A 27,189-nucleotide genomic window follows, 5' to 3' on the forward strand; every position below is an offset into this window, starting at 1 on the left:
TTAAAAAAACACTTCTAGAGGTCCTAATAGGAAATACAAACAGGTGAGACAGGCATAGATGGCAGGAGGAGATAACCTGGTGCCTATGCTGGGCTGTTGTATTACACTGATGATCATAGAAAGGCTCCTCCAGCACAAGTAACCACAGCTGAGGGACAGGCTCTTCTGGCACAGACCTGCAGCTTGATCAATAGCCAGGTCAGTAAAGCAGCTTCTCCAGCCCAGCTTGGAGAATTTTCACTTGAAGACTGAGCCAGGCAGGCATTTATTACTTCTGTTTAACCAAGTACACCTATATCCATTTGTTTGCTCATCTGGGAACTCTGTACAGAATCACAGAATCTTAGGGGTTGGAAGTGACCTCAAAAGATCACCCAGTCCAACCCCCCTGCCAGAGCAGGGTCACCCAGAGCACATCACACAGGAACGTGCCAGGCAGGTTTGAATGTCTCCAGAGAAGGAGACTCCACAGCCTCTCTGGGCAGCCTGTCCCAGGGCTCTGTCAAGTGTACAGGTACGTGTTCAAACTAAAGATGTAAAAGAACAACGAGCAAAATCCAAGAGAGCACTTAGGCTCACACAGTGCTGCAGAGGTGAGAGCTGAGGCACAGGTTATCCCCAGACTAACCCCCAAAGGCACCCTGGGTGCTGAGGACACTTCAGATTTCTGGCACTCTTTCCCCAGGGGCTGCCACACACATTCACACCTGGTTCAACCATGAGTCCATCTGCAGTTTGGGATTCAGAATGGAGAACACAGGCAGTGCTGGGAGCTGTGCCCCAAAGTGTTGTCCTTTCCCTTTGCATCCTGCACTTCCACTGCTTTCATGGGATACTGGAGTGGTGAAGGTCTTTCTGGAGTGATTTTGAGGTTTCTAGGATGTATTTGACAGCAGACTGTTTTTAGGTAAAAGAAAACAAGTTACCATGCAGCTGAACCACAGCCAGCTGGGTCATCTCTCTTCCCAGCTTTTGGGCTGTGGATTTCAGAGCAGCCCCACTTCAGGGAGAGCAGAGGAGGAGACATGTTCATTACACACAGAACGTTACAACTGAAGAACATGGGGCTGCAAAGACAAGTGACCATCTCTGAAGAGCCTGGTCTGACCAGCCACAGGGCTCACACATATGCATGGATGGAACTGTGTAAGCTGAAGGTACAACTGGAAACAACATCTGGTCTCACCAGTCAGAGTTCTGAACAACTGAACTCCTGAGCCCTTCTGCCTGGCACAAGGAAAACCTGGGGATGGCTCACGAAGAACAAATATAAAGTAATCCAAGACAGCAGCATCGAGTGAACTTCAGTCTAGTATTTCTGAACTACATAGAAGAATCTCACAGAAACTTTAACACTGTTTGCTAAGACTTTAACAAAACCAGAAATGAAGTAGTTCACCTGAAGTCTGGATCAGCCAGACACACACACTGCCACTGATTTGTGAAGCAGAGAGTGACAGCACAATCTGCTCCTGCCTTTGGAGAGAAACAGAAACCACAGCCCAGCGTGCAAACATGGTCTGTTCACTCTTAAAAGCACCTCCAGGAGGACAACCCAGCTGCTCGCTCAGGTTTCCCCTCCCAACTCAGCTGGTGGCAGTTGGCTCTGCTATGATGGTGATGTGGGTAACAGGGTGGGCAGAAGGGACACAGAAGTGTGTGGTAACACTGGCCAACAGCTACCTGACAGCTCTTGATGGGGAATATAAAATACACAGGACTGACATGGGAAACTCTACAATTCCTGACTTCCAACCCAGTAATCTTCTTTGAGGCTAGATGGCTCAAGCCTATTGATTTGTACCCACCAAGCAATGGGGCTCCTCCAGCATCACCAGTGAGGCCAGGGAGGTGTTAACAGGTGAATTATTTTTACAAAGCATAGCAAAATGGAAGTTAGAAGGCTTAGAGCAGTTTGGTGCCAATGGTGCTCCATGGGAAGAGAAAAAAGCAGGTCTGATGAAGCAGAACCATCCAGCAGATACTGCAACGCCATTTAGTGATAGACCTGACCAAGCTCTGAAGTTCTGGATGAGGCAACGCATCTCTTGGCTTCACCAAAAATGGTTGCATTGGTTTTGTCAGAACTTAAAGGGCAGCCATAAGGCAAAGGATGTTTGGAGATCATGATCTTGGCAAGGCAAAGCAACCAAAAGCAGGAGGTCTAATAGCAAACCAAATAACAGGCAGCACGTGCCACTTCTGCCTGTAATACATTCCTTTCCCTTTAGATGAGCAGCTGCCACACAGGCACCTCTTATCCCTCCCTCCTGCAGGCCTTGAGTTATTTTTCACTCCACCTCATGTTTACAGATTAAGTTGTTTTTCAGCCCACCTCACAGGAAAACTTGCCTTTAAATTTCATTTCTTCAGCTACTGTAAAAACCCACGTTGTTCCTCTAGGTTAGGGTTTGCTCTTCATGCTGGTCACTTCCAGCCTTCTTGTGCTCCTAGTTTCCAGTTTAGAAAAAAGATCCAAAATAAAAACAATATTTGTGTTTGAACACCTGGGAGTTAGGGAAACCACAGCATCTCTCTGACATGGGCTATAAACCTTACATCTTAACACCTCATGGGAAGTTGTGCATCACCATCCTACCAATACAAAACCAGAGCTTGGATGTATTAAATTAAGTTCCTCCTGAATTACCACGCTCTTCACAGCTGATGGAGTCCTGACAAGCAGCCCCACTACCAACATTTAATCTTCAGAGGGTCTTCAATTTATTATCAGCCTGTACTGGCCAGCTCTGAATCTGGCATCCAATGGGCAGCCTGGTTTATTATACCAAAAGGAAACAGGCAGTTGCTGTCATTAACTGAAATATAACTGTCTTGTCTGCCAAAATTCACAGTCTTTTTGCTTTGTTTTAAAGACAGATCAACTTTTATCAGGACTTCAATACTCTCTAGAGCACAAGTCTTATAACGAGCAGCTGAGGGAACTGGGATTGTTTAGTTTGGAGGAGGCTGAGGGGAGATCTCCCTCTCTGCAGCTCCTGGAAAGGAGGTTGGAGTGAGGAGGGGTGTCGGTCTCTTCTTCCAAGTAATTGGCAACTGGATGAGAGGAAATGACCCCAAGTTGCATGAGAGGAGATTTATATTGGGTATTAGGAACAATTTCTCTACTGAAAGAGAGGTCAGGCACTGGAACAGGCTGCCCAGGACAGTGGTGGAATCACCATCCCAGCAGGTATTAAAAAAAATGTGCGGACATAACACTTCAGGACATGGTTTAGTTGGCACGGTGGTGTTGGATTGATGGTTGGACTTGATGATCTTAGAGGTCCTCTCCAACCTTAATGACTCTATGACTCTCTGCAAGGGAGCTGCAGCAAAGATTGCAGTTATACACAGGAAATGTATGGGGCTGGTCTGCGATGAAGCTGCAGGAGCAACGAGCAGTTTCAGAATGGTCATGCCTTCAATTTCTCCTTTTTCTTTAATAAGCATTTTCTGGCATTACCAGCCTAGAAGCCTCTTTCTCAAAAGAGTGTCCTAGATAGTTAATCCACCAGTGACTCCTCCTTAATACCAAAATGAAAACAAACATCCAACCCTCTGAGACAAAGGTGGAGAAAGACTTTGTCATCATTTCTCTTCAATGCAAATTAATTTAAGCCTGAAGTGATGCCAGTTTGAGAGGAAGCATCTTGGAATTAAAAAAAAACAACCCAGCATGCATATCAAAAGCTACAATGTGCACCTCATAGAAAAACTTGTGACACAAGGTAGCATTACAGGGGAAAAAAATAGTAAATTAAGCAAAGGCAACTGTTGGTCTTCCAAATTTCAGTTCTGATCACTGAACAGTCCGTCCTTACCAACACAAAAACGATCCCATGCCATGTGCTATTCAAACCCACAAACCACCACCTGTTAGGCCAAAATGAAAAACTTTCCTTTGTTTCTGGATTCCACCTAAGCAGGTGTTTGCCCTGTAACTGAAGAGCCCCTCACTGAACATTGACAGGTAGAGCTCTGAGAGAGAGTCACGTTCTGCTGTCTTTGTTCCAGCCTTTTGAGTTTGGGACTATTTTACATTTTTCTGGCAGCACATTCTATGCCATTTTATATGTTGCCCCCATCAACATGCATCCAGAAAGATGGCAAAAGCAGCACTGAATGCATACAGGAAAGAAAACTGTCATTTTATAGATGACATCCATTAAAAAGTGACATTTAAAGAGAAGACAAGTGCTTTCAGGTATCACATCTGCCCTCCCAGCAGCACACAGGGCTTCTGATCACATTGCTCCCTCCTCTTGGCCTGGGGAAACACACCCTGCAGAAATGGCTGCATAGACAGAAACTATGAAATCAAGAAATCAGAGAGAACCAAGTTTCACATCAGCATTTAAACAGAGCAACTGACTACATGAAGTGCCATCAGGCAGACATTCAGGGAAGGAGCACTCAGCCAGATGATGGTTTCAGCCAGCTGCCTTCCTCTGAAATGTGCAGTGATGGACAATTTTGCCTTGAAAAATCCCCCAAATTCAGTCCATCAGATGTGCAGAGATAGTATAAGATGGTGAGGTACTGGAACAGTTTGCCCAGGAAGGTTGTTGATGCCCCATCAACAACCCTGGAGGTTTTTAAGGTCAGCTTGGATGAGGTTTTTGTGCAACCTGGTCTAGTGGGAGGGGTCCCTGCTCATAGCAGGGAAGGTTGGAACTAGATGATCTTTAAGATCCCTTCCAACCTTAACAATTCTATGATTCTACAGAAAGAAACCAAGACAGAATCTTTGTCATCACCTGCTTTATCCTGCCCACATTTGCAGCTTTGATAATACTTTGCTTGTCCTACTGCCCAGGTCCTGGAAAGCACAAACCCAACAGGTGAGTATTAAGAGACAGGGCAACTTTTCCCTGTCTTTTTGGAGCTGTGAGTGAAGTGCCATCACTGCTGCCCCATGCTCAAAGTCTTCCCTCTCCACACACTAACTAGTACGTGAAAGGCCACGAGTGTCACAAAGCCAGTGGGAACTTCAGTCCCCAACTCTACACTCAGAAGAAAGCTGACCATCCTGCAGGATGTGACCAGGACACCCAGCTGGTGGCAATGGGAGACTCCAGCTCCTCACCTTCAATTTACTTTGTAAAATGGAAACTTGTGCTTCTGGGTCTTACGCCAAGCCTGAAGGTTTTTCTTCAATCCCTCAGATCTTCAGGACCTCAAGTAATAAAAACCAATGGACATCAGGGATGACACTTAGCCAAGGTGGGCTTCTAGGGGGCCAGAGGCACAAAGTAGAAATGAAACCAAGCAGGCTCCAAGAGCAGAAAAACCTGTGTCTTATCTTAGCTGTTGTAACCCCCAAGACCTTAAGACTGTGTGGACAAAGCAAGCAGGAGGTACATCCTGCTGTTGGTGTTTCCATTACTGATGTGCACCTTGCTGAGATGGGCTGTTTTAAGGCCCAGCAGCCTGCCAGGAGCCTTGCAGTGCTTCAGAGATGCGTCTTGAGCTTTGGAGAGTTTTCACAAAATCTCTTAAAACTTGCCAATTACATAAAAACATTTCTCAAGTGCTCCAAACCCTTTGTGAGCTGCACCGATGCACCAACCAAAATTGCTCCCAATGCTCCAGTTGCTCAAATTGGTCCCAAGTCGCCTTAATTACCTGAGCTCTTACAGCCCAGAAGGAAAAAGGAAAATCCATACTCAGCCCTTCTGAACCAAACTGCATCACTGGAGGGTTGAGAGGACTGGCATTGGAAAGGGGTTTATATGGGAATTCGCACAATAACTGAGGCTGCACTGTGTGTTACTGCCCAACTGCAACTGGAGAAAAACCAAGTGAAAATCCAAGAGCTCAGAAGGATGCTGTTAAGCAGTCCTTTAAACACAGTCACACCCACAAATCAGGAATTCCACCCTAAAAACTAATTGAGAACTCCCTGAAGCCATTCATTTCATGCACAGAAACACTACTCTGCTTTGCTGCTGTCCCACCTCACCCTCTGTGATGCAAGCAGCTGGGACGCCCTCCCATCCCATGGGAAGGGGAGGAGGGAGAGCAGATCAGGATGACCTGCACTACTCCTGCTGTAAATATAAGGCAGCATCGATTTTATTCTACCTACGTCATTCCCACCTGTCCCTCTGCCACACAAGGGCTTGAGCAAGACAGCCTCTGCTCAGGTGGCCCCAGGGAGCTCATCCAGCCTCCACCAGGGAGGCAGAAAGTGCATTTGCACATCAAGCTTGAACTCACTAGAGGCTGACTTGGCAAATGAGGATCTTTTCATGAAGATTACATGTGGTTTTCATGTCAGTTCACCATCAGGTTGTGCTTTGCTGGTCTCAGTGGCCATTTCAGCCACTGGAGATCTGGAGCCTAACTTACCTGGGGGGACAAAATATAAAGCAGAAACTAAGAATGGTAAACTCCAAGGGGAAGAAAAGTATAACTGCTAATTTAAACATCACCCTGCTAGGCAGCAAATGAAAGAGCAAAATAATCTTGACTAATTCTATTCTTGCAGAATCATAACATGGTCACCAGGATGGTCTCACATATTCAATACACTCATTTTGAAGGGGAGCATCCCAACATGTCCACAGTTTGAGTCACTAGGGACCGGCTTCCAACACCAGCCTTGCCAAATGACTGTGTGAACTCAGCTACCCTGTCTCAAAAGCAGCAGATCCTACAGAATCCTCCTACAGAAAAGCCTATGAAACAGCTGGGGATTCTCTGAACTACTAAATTCAGTGAAAGAGCAGGGGCTTGACTGGCTCCCAGCCCAGCACTCCCCAGCCTCTGTTGATGCCTTTCCTCTGGGAGCTCAGTGCTGGCTGAGGTTGAAGTGCTCCCAGATCTTCTGCAGAACTAGGAGGTGTCTGCCATGGTACAGGAACAGAGAGAATTTGAAGAGTAAATAGTTTGACAGAGCCTCATCAGAGAAAGCATCACCAAGTTTAAATGAAGATTTATTAACCACTCTGGCTACATGGACCTTCAAAGCAGGGAGAGGTTATTTTGCAGAAGCCACCAAGTCCCATGTGAGACCATCGCTCAAAAACTGCTACCACAGGTACTGCAAATCCAGCACACAGAACCAGGGAAGCCTGAACAGTGGCAGGCAGAGCACGGGCCAGAAGCTGAATTACACATCATTCCCCTGCCTGGCAGAGATTTAATGTTATGCAATGCAGTTTTGAGCTATTTGGATTTTGGTGGGTCCCAAGCTCCCCACCAGCCCTGGTCACTAATGGTCCCAACAGCACTGCTGGTTTCACTCCTGCAAACAAGGCAAAGCTGCCTTGTTTTATAATCCGTTAATTCCTCCGGGTTCAGGAGATTGAGCTATTTCACACAGAACAAAGACATGAGCCTGTTGCATGTGGTGTTCCCATGCCCAGCTAATCTCCAGGCCCTTTCAGAAGCGGCAGCGGATCTGCCCAGGTCGGTCTTGTGACAGACACGAGGCCGTGACCCGGGTCCCTTTGCTGGGTTCCCCAGGTCCCTGTGCAGCAGGGGCAGCCCCAGGTGTGCTCTGGGACCTGGCCCTTCCTTCCCAAACACACCTCATGCAACAGGCAGGTCTGACACACTGGAGAACCCAGAGATGCAAACAGCCAGTTACCAACTTCTTTTTTTCTCCCAGGAAGTTCTTCCCACCCTCTCCCTCCAACAGCAATTTCAGCAAAGAGAACATGCAGAGTCAGCTAATTAGAGAGGAGATGAGGACTGTGCCCCCTCCATGAGTCTGCAAAGTGCTGCACACTCCTCACACTGAACACAAACTGCACAGGCACTGATTGTACATCCTGAGCTTCATTTTCTGCAACTCCAGAGCTAAAGGCTGCAAAGCTGTACAGTGACCCACAGGGACAGCTCTTCCAACAGCTATTTGCCAGAGATGCAACTGTGCAGAATATGCAAGCTCCATGCTGTAAAATTTACACTCATAGAATGGTTTGGGTTGGAAAAGACCTTCAGATCATCTAGAGCCAACCCCCTGCATGGGCAGGGACACCTCCCACCAGCCCAGGCTGCTCCAAGCCCCATCCAATCTGCCCTTCAACACTGCCAGGGATGGGGCAGCCACAGCTTCCCTGGGCAACCTGGGCCAGGGTCTCACCTCACAGTGAAGAATTTCCTCCTGATCTCTAACCTTAATCTCCCCTCTTTCAGTTTTAATCCCCTTGTCCTCTCACTCCATGCCCTATATATGCTGCTGTTCTTCAAATATAAATATAATATCTATTCTTATATTATTATATAGATATAATATAAATATATCTTCTTCAAATAATCTTAAGAGAACCTTTCCCACTACACAGACTCTCTAGTTGTACACATTTGTATTTTGTAAACAGAGTTAGAGGTGGTTTTGTGGTATTCTAAGAAAGCTGGAAGAGAAGCAAAGGGGGTAACTCATATGGTGAAAGACTCGTGGCCTCTCCCCAGAGCTGTGAGACAGTGAAACAAGTGGTGGTTGGAGTGACCAGCAGCGCAGGTGGGCTGTGAACACTGGGACAACCAAGCACCTTGAACCTCCACATCTCCTCACAACCACAGCACGTCCTCTGACTCAGCCTGGGTTATTCACCACAAGCCAGTGCAAAAACCCACACATAAGCTGGGGAAGCCACAAGAACACAGGATGGAAGAAGACGACACTTAATTAGGGGTTGACAGCATTTTCTGCTTAAATATGTGGGTGAGAAGAGACAAAGTGACAGAAAAACTGCTCCGATTACTTTTAGCTTTTTAATTACAGAAAATGTTTCCCAGAAAGTCCTGAGGTTAACTCAGCTACTGGCAACAGTGAAAAACTCAAACAAGTGCCAGGCTGCTTAGGAACAGAGTACTTCTAAGACCTACCTAAAGAAGGAACAACCCCAACGTTACCTTATTACTCTTGGCTCTTGTAGGGCTGCCTGGAGAGGTCAGGCTCCCTGGCCAGGGACTCAGGCTGCTGGTGATCCAGAGAGGAGGTGGTGAGCCTGGGAAAGCCAGCAGATGCTTTTCCTTTTGGTGTGCAGCTCCCCAGATGGGTAGGTGATCAACACCACGCTGCTCCACTGAGAAGGTCAGTGCTGATAAGGCTCAAGACAAAACTCACCCTGTCCAGGCCACCAGCTGGGATTTTTTACATTACCCTCTCTTTCTTGAGCTCATTTCATGTCAGCATTAAAGAACTTTTTGTTTCCAGCCCCTCACAGAGCCTTGATTTACCTTTCTGCAGCACCCCTGTCCTCCCATGGCTGTGAGGACATTCCTGCAGCCCATGGATGTGCTGGTAGGGGCTCAGCACAGGTCGGCACAACAGCAACCACCCCGATGGAGGAAAACAAAAGTGGCTGCACTTGTTTGTTAGATAAACTGTGTTCACAACCATCAGTAGGCAGCAAATGCAGAGTGGGGGCTTGTGCCAGGAATTCTGCTTTGCCAAAGTCTTATGGAAAATAAGACATAGAAAACAGGCTGAGAGAGTTGGGATGTTCAGCCTGGAGAAGAGAAGGCTCCAGGGAGACCTTAGAGCAGCTTCCAGTGCCTGAAGGGGCTCCAGGAAAGCTGGGGAGGGGCTTTGGTCAAGGGCAGGGAGGGATGCGATGAAGGGGAAGGTTTTCAAGCTGAAAGAGGGGAGACTGAGATATGAGGAAGAAATTCTTTGCTGTGAGGGTGGTGAGACACTGGAACAGGTTGCCTAGGGAAGCTGTGGCTGCCCCATCCCTGACAGTGTTGAAGGGCAGGTTGGATGGGGCTTGGAGCAACCTGGGCTGGTGGGAGGTGTCCCTGCCCATGCAGGGGCATGGGACTAGATGATCTTTAAGGTCCCTTCCAACCCAAACCAGTCTGGGATTCTATGAGAATGACAATATTTTGCTCCTTTTGAGTTCCTGCACCAGCCACAGATGGATTTAGAAGTGGTGAAATACAACCATGAGGTATTCCCCTGATAGCAGCTTCTTATGGAGAACTCACAAACAGCTTGGGCTCTGCAACTGCATAAAGCTTTGAAAATAGGTTCTGCCTGGCCCCATGGACGTGGTCACAGGCATCCAGTCTGATGTGACTAAAACTCTGTTCTTGGGCACAATCCCAAGGCAACCCAGCTTGCAGGCCTAGAGGGCAACAGCTCAGGAGATAGCTGAAGAACACTGTCAACTGGGTTATTAAACAAATTAAAATTAAAGGGGTCTATCATAATTTTTTATTAGAGACCTGGAAAGACTTCATGAGAAACCAAACCCCCCACCTAGGCCACCTTCCACTGTCCTGCTGCTATTTATGAGTTCAAACAGTTGCCCCTCTCCCTGCACATGCATCTTTGAGAAAAGGAGGAGTGTTCACAGAGCATGTGCCTCAAAACCAGCAGCCTGTTCCCACCCCTGCTGCTCCCCCAGCACCACAGCCTGCTGGGGAAACCAGAGAGACACACCCACAGGATCAGACCATCCAGGGAGGACAGCACCCACTTTGGCTCCAGCTTTCCCACAGCCAGGCTGTGAGAGGAAGCATCTTCTGTGAGGGACACAACCAGCAGCTCAGTTCCCAACACTGCTGGTGGGAGCAGGGCCTGCTAAAGCTCACTCCCATCTAGACCAGCCAGACCGTCCTTGCAGGGGGAGCAGCAAACATTTCCCCCACCAGCTCTGCTGACATTCCCCAGCCTGGTGCTAAAGGTGCAATGATTGCAAGTTAATTACAGCACATAATGCCTGTAATTCCCACAGGCACAGATGGGAACTGGTCTCATGCTGGTCGGATCCCAGAGAGCACATGGGCACCATATCCCTGTCGGGAGCGAGGAACCTGCCAGGCCTCTGGAGACTCAGCCTGGGCTACAGGGACACGCTTGGCAGCCCAAAAAGAGGAACAGGAATCATGAAACGTGACAGAAACATGAGCAGCACGTGATGAGAAGGGCTCTCTGAGCCTTTGTAGGGTATGGCACAGCCGTGGCAGACCTATTTCTGGACCCAACTGTGACTTGAAGGCACGTTCATGAAGAATGGGAATACTGGAATTCCTGCTGCTGCTTTGCAGGCTGCAACCACCTTATATGGGAAAATTGTATTTAATATCGTGCATCAGACGACAGCCCACAATGGTCATGCCAGAGAGTCACTTCAATAATCGTTCCCAAATTATGCACTGCTCATACTAAATCCACCCAGGTCATTCCCTGAGGAGCCCTTCTGGAGAGGCCCAGCGAGCTTCCCAAGTGGAACATGTGGCAGCAGCTTTGCCAGACGCAGACCCGGCAGCGGCACAACGGGCTATTATATACAGGTCAATGCCAAATGCTAGTTAATGAAAATTAAATTAATCATCCTTCATCCTGGCTTCTTGGGGATTCGTTCTCCAGCCAGTCCTGACACCAACAGAGATAGGCTCAGGATCCTTCAGGGCAGAGCCCAGCTCTCCCAGGCCCCAGAATTCCAGCTTCCCTATTTGTTTTCAGCCAATTCATGTCTTAAAGGAAAATTAATTTGCCAGAGTAGCCTGAATTCTATTTTTATTGCCTTCCTCCTTCCCTGAAGCTGAGCCGTGACTTATTGACTGTGAAGTAACTGCAGGGTCTTTAAAAGTTCAAGGCACAGGGTGTTTTTCTGCCTGTTTTTGCCTAGCTGACTGCCTCTGTCGTCATCTTCCCTAGCATCATTTCACGGGCAAGAGGCATGTGACATCCAACTAAGCTGTGAACCATAATCATCCTGGGGATGCTGTTTACATTTGATTTTTCCTCAAGCTGATAAACTCCCTCCAATTTCCCTCTCCATCACTTTGGTATGGATTGAACTGTTTGTGCCCCACGGGGTGGAATTCTTCTCTTATCTCTAATCTTCCTGCTGAAAAAATAATGCTTCCAGCCACCCTTCAAAAGTCTCTTCAAAGTTACCACTGCAAAGAGGAAAGAGCTACAATACTGCTCCTCATCTGCTGCAATCAGCTCTCTCCCAGGGCTTCTTGCAGGTGGCCTTGCAGGTGCCACCAGCATCCAGCACACTCAGCACCAGTGGCTGGGGCCAGGATCTCCACTTTGCTATCTCCAGCTCTGGGTACAGTGAGACAACTGTTGAACAAGAGCATAAATCCTTGTTAAATCTTTTCAGCTCCCTAAAGCAGAAGAAGTCAACCCTGAAGAACATGTTGGAGGCTTCTGCTCAGGCTCTAAGCCATAAACGATGGGCAGACTGCAACCACGTAACAGGAGACGTGAGAAATGGCAGTAAGTCAGACATCAACTCTACTTCCCTGTTGGGCTGAGAATTTCTACCTCTGCAAGATGGTGGAGGCCAGCTTTGCTGTCAGTTTTGTACCACCAGCTCTCCAATAACTTGAGCTCCCATGGATAAAAGGGGGTTTCCAGACCCTCTGTCTACAGGCTGCACCCAGGCAGAGGGATGACAATGTGTCCTCTCCTCACCCAACCGTTTCTGGGGTCGGGGCACCCTAGCCTGAATGATCCCAGTGCTCACCTGTCACTCCAACACACACAGAACCTCAGCTCCTGCTGACAGCTCTGCTCTCTGCTCCAAAGCTGGCAAGCAGTCCCTTGTACTCCCTGCAGCCCGTTTTCTGGGGCAAGAGGGGACAGATTTGGGGAAAAGACACAGCAGCTGCTTAGACCCATTAGATTTTTAAACTCCCTACTCAAGCACAGTGGTTACAAAACTTTTACAAAGCTCAAAGCTGGGTTCTCAGAAAATTTGACCCAGGTGTTCATGCACAAGCTCCGCTGCTGGCACCAAGTAAGGTTGTCTCTCTTAAAGGCTTCCAAGAGCTCCCTTCAGAAAACTCTACATGCCTCCAGTCAATCTGATGTTCAGCCCCTCTCCTCCATCCAGTTTTACTCCTGTAACCAGCTCACCTCTGGGGAAGGTCCCTGCCAGCCCCCACCATGCTCTGCACTAACCCCACCATGTTCATTCAGCAGCAGTGCAGCACTCAGCCACCCTCACTCCACATCAAAGAGCCAGGGAGCAGATTTTGGCTGTGCTGGGAACTCCTCATCAACAGCACAAGCATTAAGGTGAGCAGCACAAAGCTCTGTGCAGATGGGTCATGAGCACCTCCCCATCTCCAGCACTGCTCCCAGGGCTGTGTGTGCTCCATTGGATTGGTCACCAGCAGCTTTGAAACAGTCAACAAAACAGCAAGGTGTTCAGCACAAGCCCCCTCTGCTCCCAGGCACACAGCATTCCCATCTGCTGCACCCAGGACCACGCAGCACAGCCAGCAGTGCTGACCCAAGCTCTGCAGCACAGCCCATCCAGGGCCACCTCCAGTGCCCCCAGGTTTGTTCTCTTCCAGAAAATACTCGTTATCCACTGTGTACATTGTCCCCAGCCCTCCTGGGAGCTCCAGCTGCTAGTGTGGCTGAGGCCAAGTGACACAACTTGGATGCTACCCAAGCGAGGAGTAAGCAACTTGACTTGAACAATCAAAGCACCGGTGAGATTCCTGGCTCTGATTCATCTTTTTTTACTATCAGTGTAAGGTAAGACAGCCTACAGGTTCATACATCCAGATTTACTTGGAAAGGGAAGAAAAACACACAGTCCCTGCTTAAAAGCCCTCCTAAGCAGCAGTTTTACAGAGACCTTGTCTTGACCTGAGCAACAAGCCTCAACCCTCCCAAAAACCAGAAAGGTGACAGAGAAATAAGAAGGATAAATGACATTTTAATGATTCACGGGCAAGAGAGACTCTCTTTTGCTCCCTCAGCATCACCAGCTGGAAGCCCACCAGCCACACCCTGCTGTGCTGGGAGCACAGTCCCCAAAAAAGAGGTGTGAGTGGTGGGTGGGAAGCACCAGGAGCAGCCTCAGGACAGGTCTGCACAGCCTCAGCCCCTCCATTTTCCCTGCAGCACCGAGGAACCAAAGCAGGAGGGCTGGGGACAACTTGCCCCTTGTTCAATCTCAGCACCTTAGCAAAAATCACACGTTAGATCCAGCCCCCTCAGCGCAGCAGATGACAACTCTGAAATAATCATGGCTTCTGCTGCAGCTCGTTGGGTTTCAGATCTAATGGTCCTCATTTAAAGCTCGAGGACAAGGAGGCTGCTGTCACGGCACAACCAGAGCCCGGCGGCCTCACAGCAGGCTCTGAAGCGACTCCAGGCTCAGGCAGGTGCTCAGGGGCTTCGCGCGGGGCCCACAGAGGATCACGCCCGCCCAAGAGCAGAGGGGCTGCTCAATCACCTGCGAAACGAAAGCTGACGAATTTGGGGTGGTTAACGAGCTATAAACGCTGAGGCAGCGCAGGCAGGTGCGCTCGCCCGGCCCCACACGCCTGATCGTATCAGCCGAGGAACCCACCCCCCTCCGCGCGCGCTGCCGGCGGCGGGGCCAGCTCGGGCCCCCCCGAGGCGGCTCCCGGAGCTACCGGGGGCTGCCGGACCCCGCGGGGGAGCACGGGGAGCACGGCACGATCCTGCAGCCCCCGGGGGAGGCGAACGCCCGCGGCCCATCCCCGGAGCAGCGGAGGGAGCGCAGGGCGGACCCCCCCCCCGCAGAGCCCACCGCGGCCGCTCCGCTCCGCCCGGGGCCGGTACCGGGCCGGGAGAAGCCCCGGCGCCGGGCTCTGCAGGTTCCTCCGGCGGCCGCAGCTGCCCCTGCCCGGCAAACCCGGGTCCGCGGTGCGGCGGGGGCAGCCCCGGTGCCCGGGGGTCCCGAGCGGCAGCCCCGGGGCGGGTCTGCGGGGGGCGAGCGGCAGCCCCCCGGTACCGGCTTGCGACAGACGGAACCACGCGTTACCGGGGAGGGCGATGGGCTGAACCAGGCCCCCCCGGGGACAAGACACGGGGGGGGGGCCCCGCCGGGAGGTTCCACTCAAAGCCCCGCGGGGGCACCTGGGCCGAACCACTGCGGGCCGGGGGGACACGGGGACAGACACGGCGCGAGGCCCGGCCGGGAGAAACCCCTCAGGAAGACGGCGACACGTCGGGGAACACGCCCGGGAGCCCGGCCGGGGGTGCCGGCCGCCCGGTGCTCGTAGCCCGTTTTACCTCCTGCCGAGTCCAGTCCCCCCGCGCCAGCCTCCGGGGTGATGGCACCGGCGCCCGCAGCGCCCGAGCCTTCGGCCTCCTCGGGCACCTCCAGCTCCATGGCCGCCGCGGGCAGGGCAGGCCCGGGGGGGCAGAGGGACCGGCCAGGCCAGGCCCGCGCCCGCCGCCGCCGCGCTCCTCCCGGCCCCGGCCGTTGTCGCTGAGGAGACTGGGAACGGCGGTTACCATAGAGCGCGGGAGGCGCCGCGGCTAGACACGCCCCGGCGCTGCAGGGCGGAAGGGGCTGCGGCCAGCACCGGAAGTAGAGCGGTCCTTTTCCGCCGGAATGAATCGCGACGCGAAGGCTGCCTGTCGCGATAGTCGGCGGACTGAGGCTCTGGGACCGCCCCGACTGGAAGGCGCGGGGACAACAGAGTAGCGAGGGGAAAGTCCCTCCCGCCCCGTCCTGTCTAGCCGGCGGGAGGCACCATAGAGTCGCGACGCTCCCCTAGCGGAGGGGGCGGGGCCAGCCGGTAGCCATGGCAGCGGGGGCGGGGCCAGCCGGTAGCCATGGCAGCGGGGCCGGGCCTGCCCCGCATCCCGGGACCGCGGGGCCTGCGGCACCACCGGCCCCCACGTCCCCCCTCTGCCCCGCGGGACCAGGGTCCTCCCGGTGCCGGGCGCCGCCCCCCGCTCGGCGGGACCCGCGGAGCCTCCAAAGCCGCCGGGCACCGAGCGCTGCCTCCGGCCGGGCCGCCCCGCCCCGCGCCGCCGCTCCCCGCCCCGGCCCCGCGGCGGGCCCGGCCCGTGGCACCATCTAGTGGCACCGCGCGGGGCGGCCGGGCCCGGGGAGGCCTCGAGGTGCGGGGCAGCCCCGGGGCGCGGGGCAGCCTGGACCCTGCCACGCCGGTTCTCCCGGCCCGGTCCCCGGGGGAGAAACGTGCCACGGGCAGGGGCAGCCCCAGCCGGGAAACCGGCTCGGTCTCAGCGCCCGCCTCCCGCGCTGCCGGGGATGGTGCCGCCGGCCCTAATGAGGCTGCTCGACGGCGTCCCCGGCCCCCGCGCCCGGCCCCGTCCCGGCCTTGGGAGCGGCGTGTGCCTGGGCTGGAGCGGCTCTGTCTTCCCCTCGGGCTGCGAGGGGCCGCGGCCAGAAGGAGCCTCTTGCTGCCGGGCTGAGGGGCGGCGGGGGAGGCGGCGGCTCCATGTCTCCGTCTCTGGGGTGGCGGCTGGTGGCCGGGGGGTTCAGGAGGAACTGGTCCCCCCTCGAGGCCCCGCCGCACGGCCGTGCCCTCCTGCGGTACCGAGCCCGGCCGGACGCAGTGGCCTGGATGGAGACCCGAGGCGTGGAGCTGATTTCTGTCACTGCCCGAAAGCGACGCCGCAGAAGAAGGAAGGACGTGGGGCTGGTCCCCAGGTGGGGGGCAGAGGGAAGGGGAGGAGAGGGGATGGCAGCCACCGGCAGGGTCAGCTTTTCCTCCACACCTTCCCCAGGATCGGGAGGTCCAGGCCACTCTCAGTGTCCCTTCTTGGGGCACTGGGTGAAGGCATTGGGTCCCCTGGGGACCCCAGAGGGAGGGTTTGGGGTCCGGGACAGCGCGGGTTGGGGCAGAGCCCCACCACCTCCTTTGAGAGGTCCTCCAGGACCCCGTCCCCAGGCACCACCACCCCCAGCATCCTGTGAGCCTCTTCCTCCCCGGGGCTGGTTGGGGGGCAAGTGGACGTGGCTGAGCCACCAGCATCATGGAGACCAGCAGGGACAGTCCCCGAGACTCCTGCTGTGTCTGGGAAGCTGCTCCTGGACCCCCTGTCTCCTCCTTCCTTCCTGCAGGCAGCACCTGGGCCACAAAGGGTTACGCAAGGCACCCTGGAGTGACACCACCGCCACCAGCCCGGGAGCTCGGCTCCTTCCTGGTCGGATCCCCGGCTCGGTAAGTGCTCAACACAGTCCCCCAGGATCTGCCGGCCCCGCTTCCCGGCTGGGAATGGGGACCAAGCCGTGCTCTCACCTGGGGAACCGGCCATGCTTTGTCCCTCTCTGGGTGGCTCCAAGACCCGGTGACCCTCCTGGAGTTCTGTCCCCGTGGCAGGGAGGTACCTCGGGGGGAATCCCAGCACCTTTCCAACACAGCTCCGCACCCCGAGGGCTGGAGGACTTTCCTCCATCCTCCTGATTTATACCCTGACCGGGTCAGACGTTCCAGAGACCCTTTTCCTAGTGGGAAAGGGGGGGGGTCCAGATCAGCCCATCAAGGTGTGGGTGGGGCTGGGTTAGAGGAGCTCGGGGGGGATCTCGGACCCTTGTCCTGTGCAGGCGGGACCAGCCAAGGAGTCGGTGTTCTGGCAGCACTGGCTGAGGCCAGGGACCCAGCTGATCCCAGGAAGGCTTTAGGGTCCCAGGTTGAGGACCCCCATCGGCAGGAGGGGTGGGAAACAGGTTATGGGTGGTGGAGATGGCCACGGGGCAAGACTGGGGTGGGCAGGCTGTGTTGCTTCCTGATAAATAACCAACCCCTCTGCTGCTGTCCCGGCTGTGGACATTGCTGTCGGTGTCATCTGGGGCTGGGAAAAGAGTGAACCAGGGACCCTGCAGAGGGATGAGCTGCCCTGGCACAGCCCGGGCTTCGTTTAGCATTAAAAAGTCCAGGAGATGTTGGGCAGAGGGGGGTCTATGGGGCAGAGCTGAGTGCGTGGGGCAGGGCAGGGTGCGTGGGGATGCGTGGGGCAGAGCTGGGTGTGGGGGGCAGAGCGGGGTGCATGCGGGTGTGTGGGGCAGATGGGGGTGCATGGGGCAGGGCAGGGTGTGCGCGGCAGAGGGGGGTACGGGGGGCAGAGCAGGGTGCGTGGGGCAGAGGGGGGTGCGGGGGGCAGAGCGGGGTGCGTGGGGCAGAGCGGGGTGTGGGGAGCAGAGGGGGGTGCGTGGGGCAGAGGGGGGGGTGTGGGACAGAGGGGTGCGCGGGGCTCCCCGTGCTGCCGGTGCTGGGTGTGCCAGGCAGGGTCAGCTCTGCCCAGATACGGCCTCTCCCGGCGGGGCCATTTCGGGAGCTCGGGCTGGTTTCTGTTGGAAACCGGCTGAGCCGGCTCCTCCGGCTGCCAGCCTCGGCCTTTGGCTCGGGGCAGGTCCCCAGCTGGTGAGATAGGAGCTGCTGCTGTCCCCAGGCTGTGTCCCCAGCCCCTGAGTGCCGCTGCCCAGGGACGCCGGTGCGTGGCCGGTTTGCGGCGCCTGCTGATGGGGCAGCGGTGGGAGGCGGTTGGGGGCGGTGGGGGGCGGTGGGCGGCTGTGCTGGGTGGCAGTGGGGTCAGCTCTGGCACAGCGGATGAGCCGTCACCCTGGGGAGGGGGATGCTCAGGGGTCCCCTGGACCTGTGGTTCACGTCGTGTCACCCACAGGTGGCCAGGGAGCTGGGTGGCTGACACCAGTGACATGGCTGAGATGGGACCCACCAGTTCAGCTTCCTGATCTGGCAGGAAACCACCCCACTGCCATGCTGGGGTCTCCTGTTTATTACTGGTCTTACAAGAACTGGCACGGGACCGTGGGTGCCACTGCACCGGGGTCCTGGTCAGCTCCAGCCACTCCCTGGACACACGTGTCCCCGTGTTGAGCCCTGGTGGATGTGGGTGGGTGCTTGGGCTGGTTTCGGCAGCTGGTGACACAGAGTGGAAACCTGGACTCTGCCCTCCAGGCTCATCAGCTCAGCCCGGGCTGCTGCTGAGCCCTGGGTCAATGATTACACTGTCCCTGCCTGGAGCTGTCATGGGCTGGGTCACATTTTGGGGGCCCATCTGGCTGCTCCCCTGTGGCACTGGCTGGGGTTGGCCATGGAAAGTCCCCATGCTGGACCTGAGCTGCTGCACCTGCCCCAGGGCTGGTTGCCCACTGCTGGCCCCAGCTTCCTGTGGGATCCCTGCTTGGCATTGTCCACAGGGGTGTCAGTGCTTGTCTCTGATGTCCCCTGTCTCCTGAAGGTGTCCCATGGTCAGTTCCCAGAGGAGCTGCAGAGGTTTCCAGCTTCCTATGACCCAGACATGGGTATTGAGGATGGCTGAGCTGTGCTGGAGAGCCAGCACAGCCCTGGCGTGGTTGTCCCAAAGCCCTTGGGCACCATGGAGCTGTGCAGGTGCCATGGGACAGGGTGTTTGGGCAGCAGGACTGGGTCTGTCCTCTCTGGTCCCTGCACTGGCTGGAGAGGTGGAGACCTAGTGGTGATGGTGGCATTGTGCTGGGCTGTTGGCTTTCCTGTCCCCGTTGCCCTGGAGAATTGCTTGATGGTCTCAGGGTTTTTTTGGCATATGTGATGGCACAGACAAACCCAGACCCTTAAGAGTCCCTGACCAACCTGGTTCCTTCCTGTCCCACCCCATGGGAAGACATGGAAGACTCTGGACCTCTGCCCCCCACCCCTGGCAGAGATCCTGCATCTCTCCAGCTTCACACTGATGCTTCTTCTGGGGACCCAGGAGCTGGTGGAAGGGATCCCTGGGTGGTCCCTGGTGCCACCAGCTCAGCTTTGCTTCTGCTCTTCCTTGCAGCCCCCAGTGGGATTGAGGAAGGAACCAGCAGCTGCAAAGAGGAGCCGGGGCCGGTCTGTGCCCCCAGACACCAGGCAGGGGCTGCTGAGCCAGCGGGCCCCTGCGGTCACCCACCCTCGCTTGCGTTGGCGGGTGGTCACCATGGAGGAGATGGTGATCTGGGAGCAGCACACGGTGACGCTGAGCAAGGTGAGTACAGCCTGGGGTGGCTGCAGCAGGGCACAGGGTCTGTCACGCTGGCTCTGCCCGACCCCTGCCTGTCCCTGCAGGACCCTCAACGGGGCTTTGGCTTCGCTGTCTCTGGAGGCCGGGACCGTCCCAACAGGTCGACCGGGGACACAGCGGTGGTTGTGTCGGATGTGGTGTCTGGAGGACCTGCAGTGGGCTGGCTCCAGTGAGTGCTGGGACGTGGGGATGGGAAGGACAGCAAATCTCCCCTGCTGGGACAGGGCCAGCAGCTCTGACACCCTGCCTGGCTGGGGTGGGGTCCCCTGGGGCAATGGGTGCCCTCAACACCCTGCCAGTTCCCCTGGCTGGTGCTGTGCCTGGGGCAGAACCACAGCTGCCTTTTCCTTCCCAGGAGGAAGGATCACATCGTGATGGTGAATGGCCTTTCCATGGAGAACGTCTCATCTTCCTTCGCCATCCAGACACTTAAAACCTGTGGCAAGATTGCCAACATCGTGAGTGTCCCCAGCAGTGGGACGGGGCTTACGTGCCTGTCCCCATCTCAGGGCTCCTCTCCCACACATGCAAGGCTTGGAAATTGCTGTAGAAACATCTCCTGGCATAGACAGCTGTACCCACTGTTGTCTCCTTCTCACTTTCCACCTGCAGACACTGAAAAGACCAAAGAAAGTCTACCTCCCCATGAGCAAGAGCAGCCCTGGGACCCCCTCCGTGCCCCGGCGCTGTGACTCGGACGAGGAGCAGGGGCCAGAGGGAGCAGATCCAGCCTCACGCTCCCGAGATGACCTGCACCACAACCAGGGCTACGACGGGGACTCGTCCAGCGAGAGGAGTTCTGGTCACCACCGGGGTGACCGGCGCCACCACAGGCCGGTGTCCCGGAGCCGGAGGCGAAGCCAGGACAGCAGCCACTGGAGGCAGAGCCCTGGCAGTGGCTCGGATCGGAGGGGCTCCGGTCGGGACCGCTCTGCCAATGGCCTTGGCCACCAACGGGACACCAACGGGCTGGCCCTGGTGTCGGGCTTCAAGCGGTTGCCGTGCCGGGACGTGCCAATGAAGCCCATCACGTCGGTCTTGGTGAAGCAGAAGCAGGATGAAGGTGAGGCCCTCCCTCTGTCCCTGGGTCTTGTCACCCAGTCTGTGGCTGTCTGTCCCCCTGGGGAGGTGATGGCAGGGCTGGTGCCAGGGTCTGACATGCAGAGAGCACAGCTCGCTCTGCTGGCTGCCCCAAGCCTGCCTGGCCTCAGCCCAGGGTTGCAGAGCTCAGCTTTGGGGCTTGCTCATGGGGCAGCCTTGTGGGGATGGTGGCGAGGGGGGACCTCGCTGCATCTGCCTGGCTCCAGCACTGTCCTGGGCTCTTTCTGGTGCAGAGTATGGCCTGAAGCTGGGAAGTCAGCTCTTCATCAAACACATAGTGGAGAGTGGGCTGGCGGCCAAGGGCGGCTCCTTGCAGGAGGGAGACCTCATCCTGAAGGTAGGGGCCCGGGAGGTGCACAGCACTTATAGGGGATCCCATCTCCCCCAGCTTGGGGTGGCTTATCCCTGGCTAGTGTCACTGCAAGGGACAAGCCAAGAGCACACTTCTCTGGGCTGGCTGCAAGGGAGGGCAGCTTGGCTGGAGGCAGCTCAGTCCACTGCCCACACCCTGCCCCAGCTCCCCAGCCATCACCAGGGACCTTGCATGGGCTTTTGGGGACCAGCTCCCTGTGATGCTGAAGAGTCCTGTGGTGATCAACCAGGGATGGTGGCTTGTCCCACTGCCACAGTGGGATTGCATCTGCCCCACTGTCCCCACTGCTCGTGATCCCCTGCGGTGTGTGCGTGTCCTCGCTGGAGCAGCAGGCCCAAGGAGCTCAGGTGTTCAGGTCATGTCAGGGCAAAAAGTGCTGCAGGTGTTTGGGGAGGAGGAAACAGAGGGAGGGAGACGCTTCATTTGCACACATCAGCCAGGCAGACTGCATGGCTGCTGGGAACTGGGGCCAAAGCAAATCTAGGGCATATGACAGGGATTTCATCCCAGCAACCTGGTGAGAAAAGCTGCTGCACAACCCCACAGTCCATTTGGGGCCTGACTTCCCAGTGCATGGTAGGACAGTGCTGGGCCAAGGTCGAAGTAAAACTGAGCTTCACGCAGCGTCTGAGTGGGTCCCTGCAGCTCCTGCCTCCCTGCAGTTAAAGGTGGGAGTTAATTAGCCCCTCTTATTTGTTTCCTCTGTGCAGGATGAGTCCCCACAGGGACGCAGTGAGGAGCCAGGGCACGCCCAGGATAGACAAAGCTGTGGGAGCTGGGGCAGGGCTGGAGGGGCTGGGAAGGGGCTGGGAAGGGACTGAGAAGAGCAGTTGGAGCATCCCTTTCTAGCGGGGCTCTGCTGGGGGCAGCTTTCCCAGGAGGCAGTGCCCTGAGGCCTCCTGCTCTGCCCCTCCAGATCAATGGGGTGCCCAGCGAGGACATGTCCCTGGCTGACACCCAGCAGCTCATCGAGCGGACGGAGGGAACCCTGACCCTGCTCATCCTCCGGGACCACCGGCAGTTCCTGGTCAACATCGCTGACATAGAAGACAGCCAGAGTGACAGCTCCAGGATGGATGGTGAGGGGACAGGGTGGCAGGGCCGGGGGCTGAACACCCAGCACAGGGACTGGGCAGGCACTAATGCATCTTCTGTTGCTGCAGATATCTCTGACATTGACTCTGAACTCTCCCATCCACCATCCCCTGAGACCTCCCTGCGACCTCCAGCTGCTGCTGGGATGTAAGCCCCCTCTGTCCCCAGGAGCCCCTTTCCCCCATCACACCCCCCATGTTCTTTGCCTGTCTGGAGGGGCTGGTTCTCCTCCATCCTGCAGCCAGTTTACCCTGGATGTGGGACTGCCATTTAGTCCCCAGCTTGCTTTGCTGTCCCCACTTCCCACTGGGCACTGCCTGCCCGTGCCCATCTGGTGCTGGTCTCTGTGTCCTGCCTAAATCCTGACCCAACTGTTTTCCAGGGAGAAGAGACGATTGAACAGGGACCCTGTGGTTGACACGATCAAGGACGATGCTCGAGGTCCTGGTGAGCGAGCTCATATCGTGCTGGGGGAGCTAAGGGCACTGAGTGGGCTCCAGGCTCCTGCGTGTCCCTGCTGTCCAACCCCCCCAGCAGAGCCATGGCAGGTGTCCCCAGCCTCTGCTGCCCCAGCAGTGGTGCAGCCACCACTGCCCCGGGGACCAGCCCTCCTTCCCTGCAGACCTGCTGACCACCGTGGAGAGGGATGGTCACCACGGCCCCCAGGCCAGCCCTGCTACCCAGGCTGCCCACAAGGGCGGGTATGTCTGCGAGAGGTGGTGGGGAAGGACTGGGGAGGGTGGGGAGCTGCTCTGGCTCAGGGTGGGGGTGACATGGTAGGTCCCCAGCACGTTGCTCCCCCACGGCAGGTACAGCGCGGCCGCCAGGACCGTGCGCTTTGTGAAGGCCCAGAGCGTGGGGCTGCGTCTGGCTGGTGGGAACGACGTGGGCATCTTCGTGTCCAGTGTGCAAGAGGGGAGCCCAGCTGACAGCCAGGGCGTCCAGGAAGGGGACCAGATCCTGCAGGTACTTGGCACTGGGAATGGCTCCCAGTGCTGCTGCTCCTAGACTGGGCCCATCGCTCTGATAGCCCCCAGGGATTTCACCTGCTGGGCATTGTTTTGGGCAGTGCCCAGGGTCTGTACTGTTGGGCTGGCTCTGCAGGCACTGCCCAAGGGGACAGTCCTGTCTCTGGCACCATGCTAACACCCCAGGGGGCCCAGGCACCACCTGAGCCAGCCTGGAGGCCCTCCCCAGGGTTACGAGGAGTTGTGGCAGGCAGTTGGCTGACAGGGACCAGCTTCCTCTTCCACTCTGCCATGGGCACTGCAGTCCCCAGGATCCCTGCTGGTACCCATGCCTCTGTCCCACCAGCAGGGCTGTGTCCAAGTGCTTTTCCATGGCAGGTGAATGACACCAGTTTCCAGAACCTGACCCGTGAGGAAGCTGTGGAGTATCTCATGAACCTGCCACCAGGCGAGGACATCACACTGTGGACCCAGAGCAAACAGGACAGTGAGTTATGACCAGACTCATCCTGGGCTTGTGTACCTCCATCCTCTGTCTCTTCTGAGCAAGCATCAGAGCTGCTGGATCTGCGTGGCCCTTTCTGCCCCCACAGGGTGGTCCTTATTCCCTGCACCCCCCTCCTCTTCCTCCTCCAGAGGGGTGATGGGAGGGGACTTTCTGGATTTTCTGGCACTGTGGCTCAGCCTGGAGAGGCCAGTGTGTGCTGGGGTGTCAGGTCCTGCTGTTCCCAGCATGCTTGAGAGAGCCATGGGAGGAAAAGGTGTCCCCAGTGCCCTTCATAGAATCAAGGGCTGCTGTGGAGGCTCCTGGCCAGCCCAGCTGCTTCCCAAATCCCTCTAGTACCTTCCTCTCCAGCATCTTCCTCCTCAGCCCCCCTGATGGTCCCTCTCACCCTGGGCTCCAGTTTACAGGAAGATGATCTCATCCAACGTGGGAGACTCATTCTACATCCGGACGCACTTTGACTTTGAGAAGGACACACCATCAGGGCTCAGCTTCACCCGTGGGGATGTTTTCCACGTGCTGGACACCATGTACCGGGGCAGGCTGGGGAACTGGCTGGCCGTGCGTATGGGCAGGGACCTGCAGGAGCGGGACAGGGGCATCATTCCCAACCGGAGCAGGTAGGGATGGAGCCAGGAATGGCTCCAAGATGAGCAGAGCCAGGGGATGGCTCCCCACTGAGATGGGGACATGGATGGTGGGCTCAGTGAGAGGCAGGGCAAGGGCTGGAGTAGTGTTGGGAAGCTTGAGCTGGTGAAAGCCCTTCTCAGGGGTGGTGGGGCAGTTGATGCTCTGGTTGTCCAAGTCCTGGAGGGAAAAAGCTGCCACAGCCTCATCTAGCTGTGCCACCGAGCAGGGACACTGACTTCTCCTGCCTCACTCCTTAGAGTTCAGAGAGACACAGTGGATTTAAATTCAGAAGCTCCAGGTCCTGAGGCCTTTTCCCCCCTAGGGCTGAGCAAATTGCCAGTCTGGAGTCAGAGCTGAAAGCCACATCTGGTGCCAACCCCTCTGGGGCACGAGCCGAGTTCTGGAAGCTGCGGGGCCTGCGGGGAGCCAAGAAGATGCTGCGGAAGAGCCGGGAGGACCTGTCTGCCCTCACAAAGCAGGGCCGCTACCCGCCCTATGAGAGGGTGGTCCTGAAGGAAGGTGGGCACCAGGACTGTGTCCCCATCACCCAGACCCACCCAGGGGACATCAGCCCCAGGGCTGCCCTGTGGCGGGTGCTGGTGGGCTCCGCTCTCCTGGGAGGAGCGGGGCAAGTCCCGGACCCACGGCTACCTTGAGATGTGGGGCTGGGTGCCTGGGTGCTGTGAGCTCTCCGCCCAGCCTCTCCCAGCTGCTCCATCCTCTCCCCACAGCCAGCTTCAAGCGGCCGGTGGTGATCCTGGGCCCCATTGCAGACATTGCCATGCAGAAGCTGAGCACAGAGCAGCCTGAGCGCTTTGAGATTGCCCGTAAGTGCCCCCCATGCCAGGGGAAAACTGCATCCAGCAGCCAGACCCTCAGTGTCCAGGACCCGTGGGAGCCCTTTACCTGTGGCTCTGTCCCAATCCTGCCTCATTGCCCCCTCCCTGAGACACCTCAACACCTGCCTGGACTCATTCACCCTCTCCCCATGCATCATGATACCAACCAGGCCATACCCAGGCACAGCCCGAGGGCCAGGCACAGCCACACCAGCCTGGGGCTGCTGGAGATGTCACATCTCCCCCAAGCCCTCATGCCATGTCCCCATGCCCTGCAGCAAGTGTGCCCCGGGATGGAGCATCATCCAAGGTCATCAAGTTGGACTCAGTGCGGCAGATCGCAGAGAGGGTGAGAGAACTTTCCCTTGACCTTGGAGCCAGGAGGGCCAGGGTCTGTGGGGAGAGCCCACTGCCTCTGTCCCTGTCCCCAGTGGGGCTGATGGCTGTGCCCTGCCCCAGGGCAAGCACGCCTTGCTGGACATCACGCCCTCGGCTGTGGAGCGCCTCAACTACGTGCAGTACTACCCGGTGGTGGTGTTCTGTGAGCCCGAGAGCCGGCAGGGCATCAAGGCCATGCGCCAGTGGCTGGCACCCGACTCCAGGAAGAGCTCCCGGCGCCTCTATGCCCAGGCCAGCAAGATGAAGAAGTATTGCAGCCACCTCTTCACTGCCACCATCAGCCTCAGCGGCAGCGGCAACACCTGGTATGAGGCAATCAAGGACATCATCAGGACACAGCAGAGCCAGCCTGTCTGGACGGCAGCAGAGCAGGTACAGGGCATGGGTCTCTGCAGCACAGCTCAGCCTGCTGGGGCTGCAGCCAGGCAGGTGATGGGACCAAGCACCTGTCTCCCCACACCTGGGGTCCAAGGTTTCTCTCACCCCCACCCTGCAGGCAGATGGGGCACTGGAGGACAGTCTGGACCTGCTCAACCCACCAAGCACGGCAGCCTCAGGCTACCTGACCTGTGACAGTCACGCCAACAGTGACTATGATGACACAGATGGTGAGGTGGAGGATGCCTACGACCAGCCTGGGCTGGCCCGCTCCTCTGAGCCAGTGCAGGTGTCCCCAGGCCATGGTCTGAGTGAGCAGGTGGGTCCCCCCATACTAGTACAAGGGGCTGGTGGGGCAGGGGAGGGGTGGCACAGTGCCCAGCTATGGGGGCTAACTCCTGTCCCCTGTGGCACAGCCATGCCCAGCTCTGGTTCCCCAGGGAAGAACACAACCCAGCCCCAGGCTGGGGCACAAATCCTGCCCCTTTCCTGACCCCCCCCATCTCTCTGGTCTTCCGCAGGTGACAGAGCAGCAGCAGCAGCAGCAGCAGCAGCAGCAGCAGCAGCGAGGGCAGCGCTACGACAACATCAGGTACCACGTCTCCAGGGGCAGCCAGGGAGGGACAGCAGCCGCCCCTGGGAAGGGCATCCAGAGGCTGGCCTGACCCTGCCCTGTCTCTGCCACCTGTCCCCAGTGTTCCAACTGGGTGGCAGAGGCATCACTGCTGCTTCTCAACCCACAGGGAATATGAACACGATGCTGTGAGGAAGAGGTTCATACGGGCCAGGGATGATTCCGACCAGGACGATGGCTACGAGTGGGGCCCAGCGACAGATGTGTAGCAGCACAGCTGGCTCCTCCCAAAGCTCTGGGCAGCCAGAGCCTGGGGCCAGCCCTGCCACAGCCCCACACCACTGGGTCTATATGGCAGTCCAGGCAGTGTCACCCAGCACCCCCAGGCCAGGCTGGGCTGGCCCTAATCCTGCTCTACTCCTCACCACCCAGCACCAAGTGCCTCTTCCCCCTTTGCAGCCACAGCTGCTGGAATAAAAGGGATGTTTTGATCAGGAAGGGCAGTTTCCATGCATGCTGGGTGGCAGGTGAACCCAACAGAGCAGGGTGGGATCCTGGTCCCTCTGTGTCCAGATGCCTTGACAGGCATTGGTGTGGGAATCAGGCTGGGGTT

At 56.5% G+C, this 27,189-nt stretch overlaps 2 protein-coding genes across 8 annotated transcripts in view; one reads left to right on the plus strand and one right to left on the minus strand.

Annotated features, from left to right (window-relative positions):
* PIP5K1C (phosphatidylinositol-4-phosphate 5-kinase type 1 gamma) overlaps positions 1 to 15,197 on the minus strand; it is a 49,358-nt gene extending 34,161 nt beyond the window's left edge. For 4 of the 6 annotated variants that reach the window (XM_051639631.1, XM_051639627.1, XM_051639630.1 and 1 more), the window contains exon 1: positions 14,981 to 15,195. In XM_051639631.1, the coding sequence (XP_051495591.1) occupies positions 14,981 to 15,080 (100 nt within the window). In that variant the 5' untranslated portion in view covers positions 15,081 to 15,195. Of the gene's footprint in view, positions 1 to 14,980 lie in introns of all 6 variants that reach the window. The other 2 variants (XM_051639626.1, XM_051639625.1) reach the window with 2 other exon arrangements.
* An 871-nt stretch (positions 15,198 to 16,068) lies between these two features.
* Positions 16,069 to 27,068, plus strand: TJP3 (tight junction protein 3). 2 transcript variants are annotated; one of them, XM_051639853.1, is made up of 21 exons: positions 16,069 to 16,373; positions 16,788 to 16,887; positions 19,490 to 19,678; positions 19,759 to 19,883; positions 20,070 to 20,172; positions 20,327 to 20,777; positions 21,049 to 21,152; positions 22,105 to 22,267; positions 22,352 to 22,430; positions 22,666 to 22,730; positions 22,906 to 22,984; positions 23,093 to 23,249; positions 23,630 to 23,738; positions 24,157 to 24,376; positions 24,709 to 24,905; positions 25,118 to 25,213; positions 25,504 to 25,574; positions 25,685 to 25,996; positions 26,121 to 26,321; positions 26,524 to 26,594; positions 26,746 to 27,068. In XM_051639853.1, exons 1-21 carry the CDS (start codon positions 16,162 to 16,164, stop codon positions 26,843 to 26,845), a joined length of 3,204 nt encoding a protein of 1,067 aa, XP_051495813.1. In that variant the 5' UTR covers positions 16,069 to 16,161; the 3' UTR covers positions 26,846 to 27,068. The 2 variants fall into 2 exon arrangements, with proteins under 2 accessions (XP_051495813.1, XP_051495814.1); XM_051639854.1 differs by having other exon boundaries at positions 22,666 to 22,724.
* Positions 27,069 to 27,189: the final 121 nt, after the last annotated feature.

The sequence above is a fragment of the Apus apus genome, chromosome 24, assembly GCF_020740795.1.
Source record: "Apus apus isolate bApuApu2 chromosome 24, bApuApu2.pri.cur, whole genome shotgun sequence".
Taxonomy (NCBI): Eukaryota; Metazoa; Chordata; class Aves; order Apodiformes; family Apodidae; genus Apus; species Apus apus.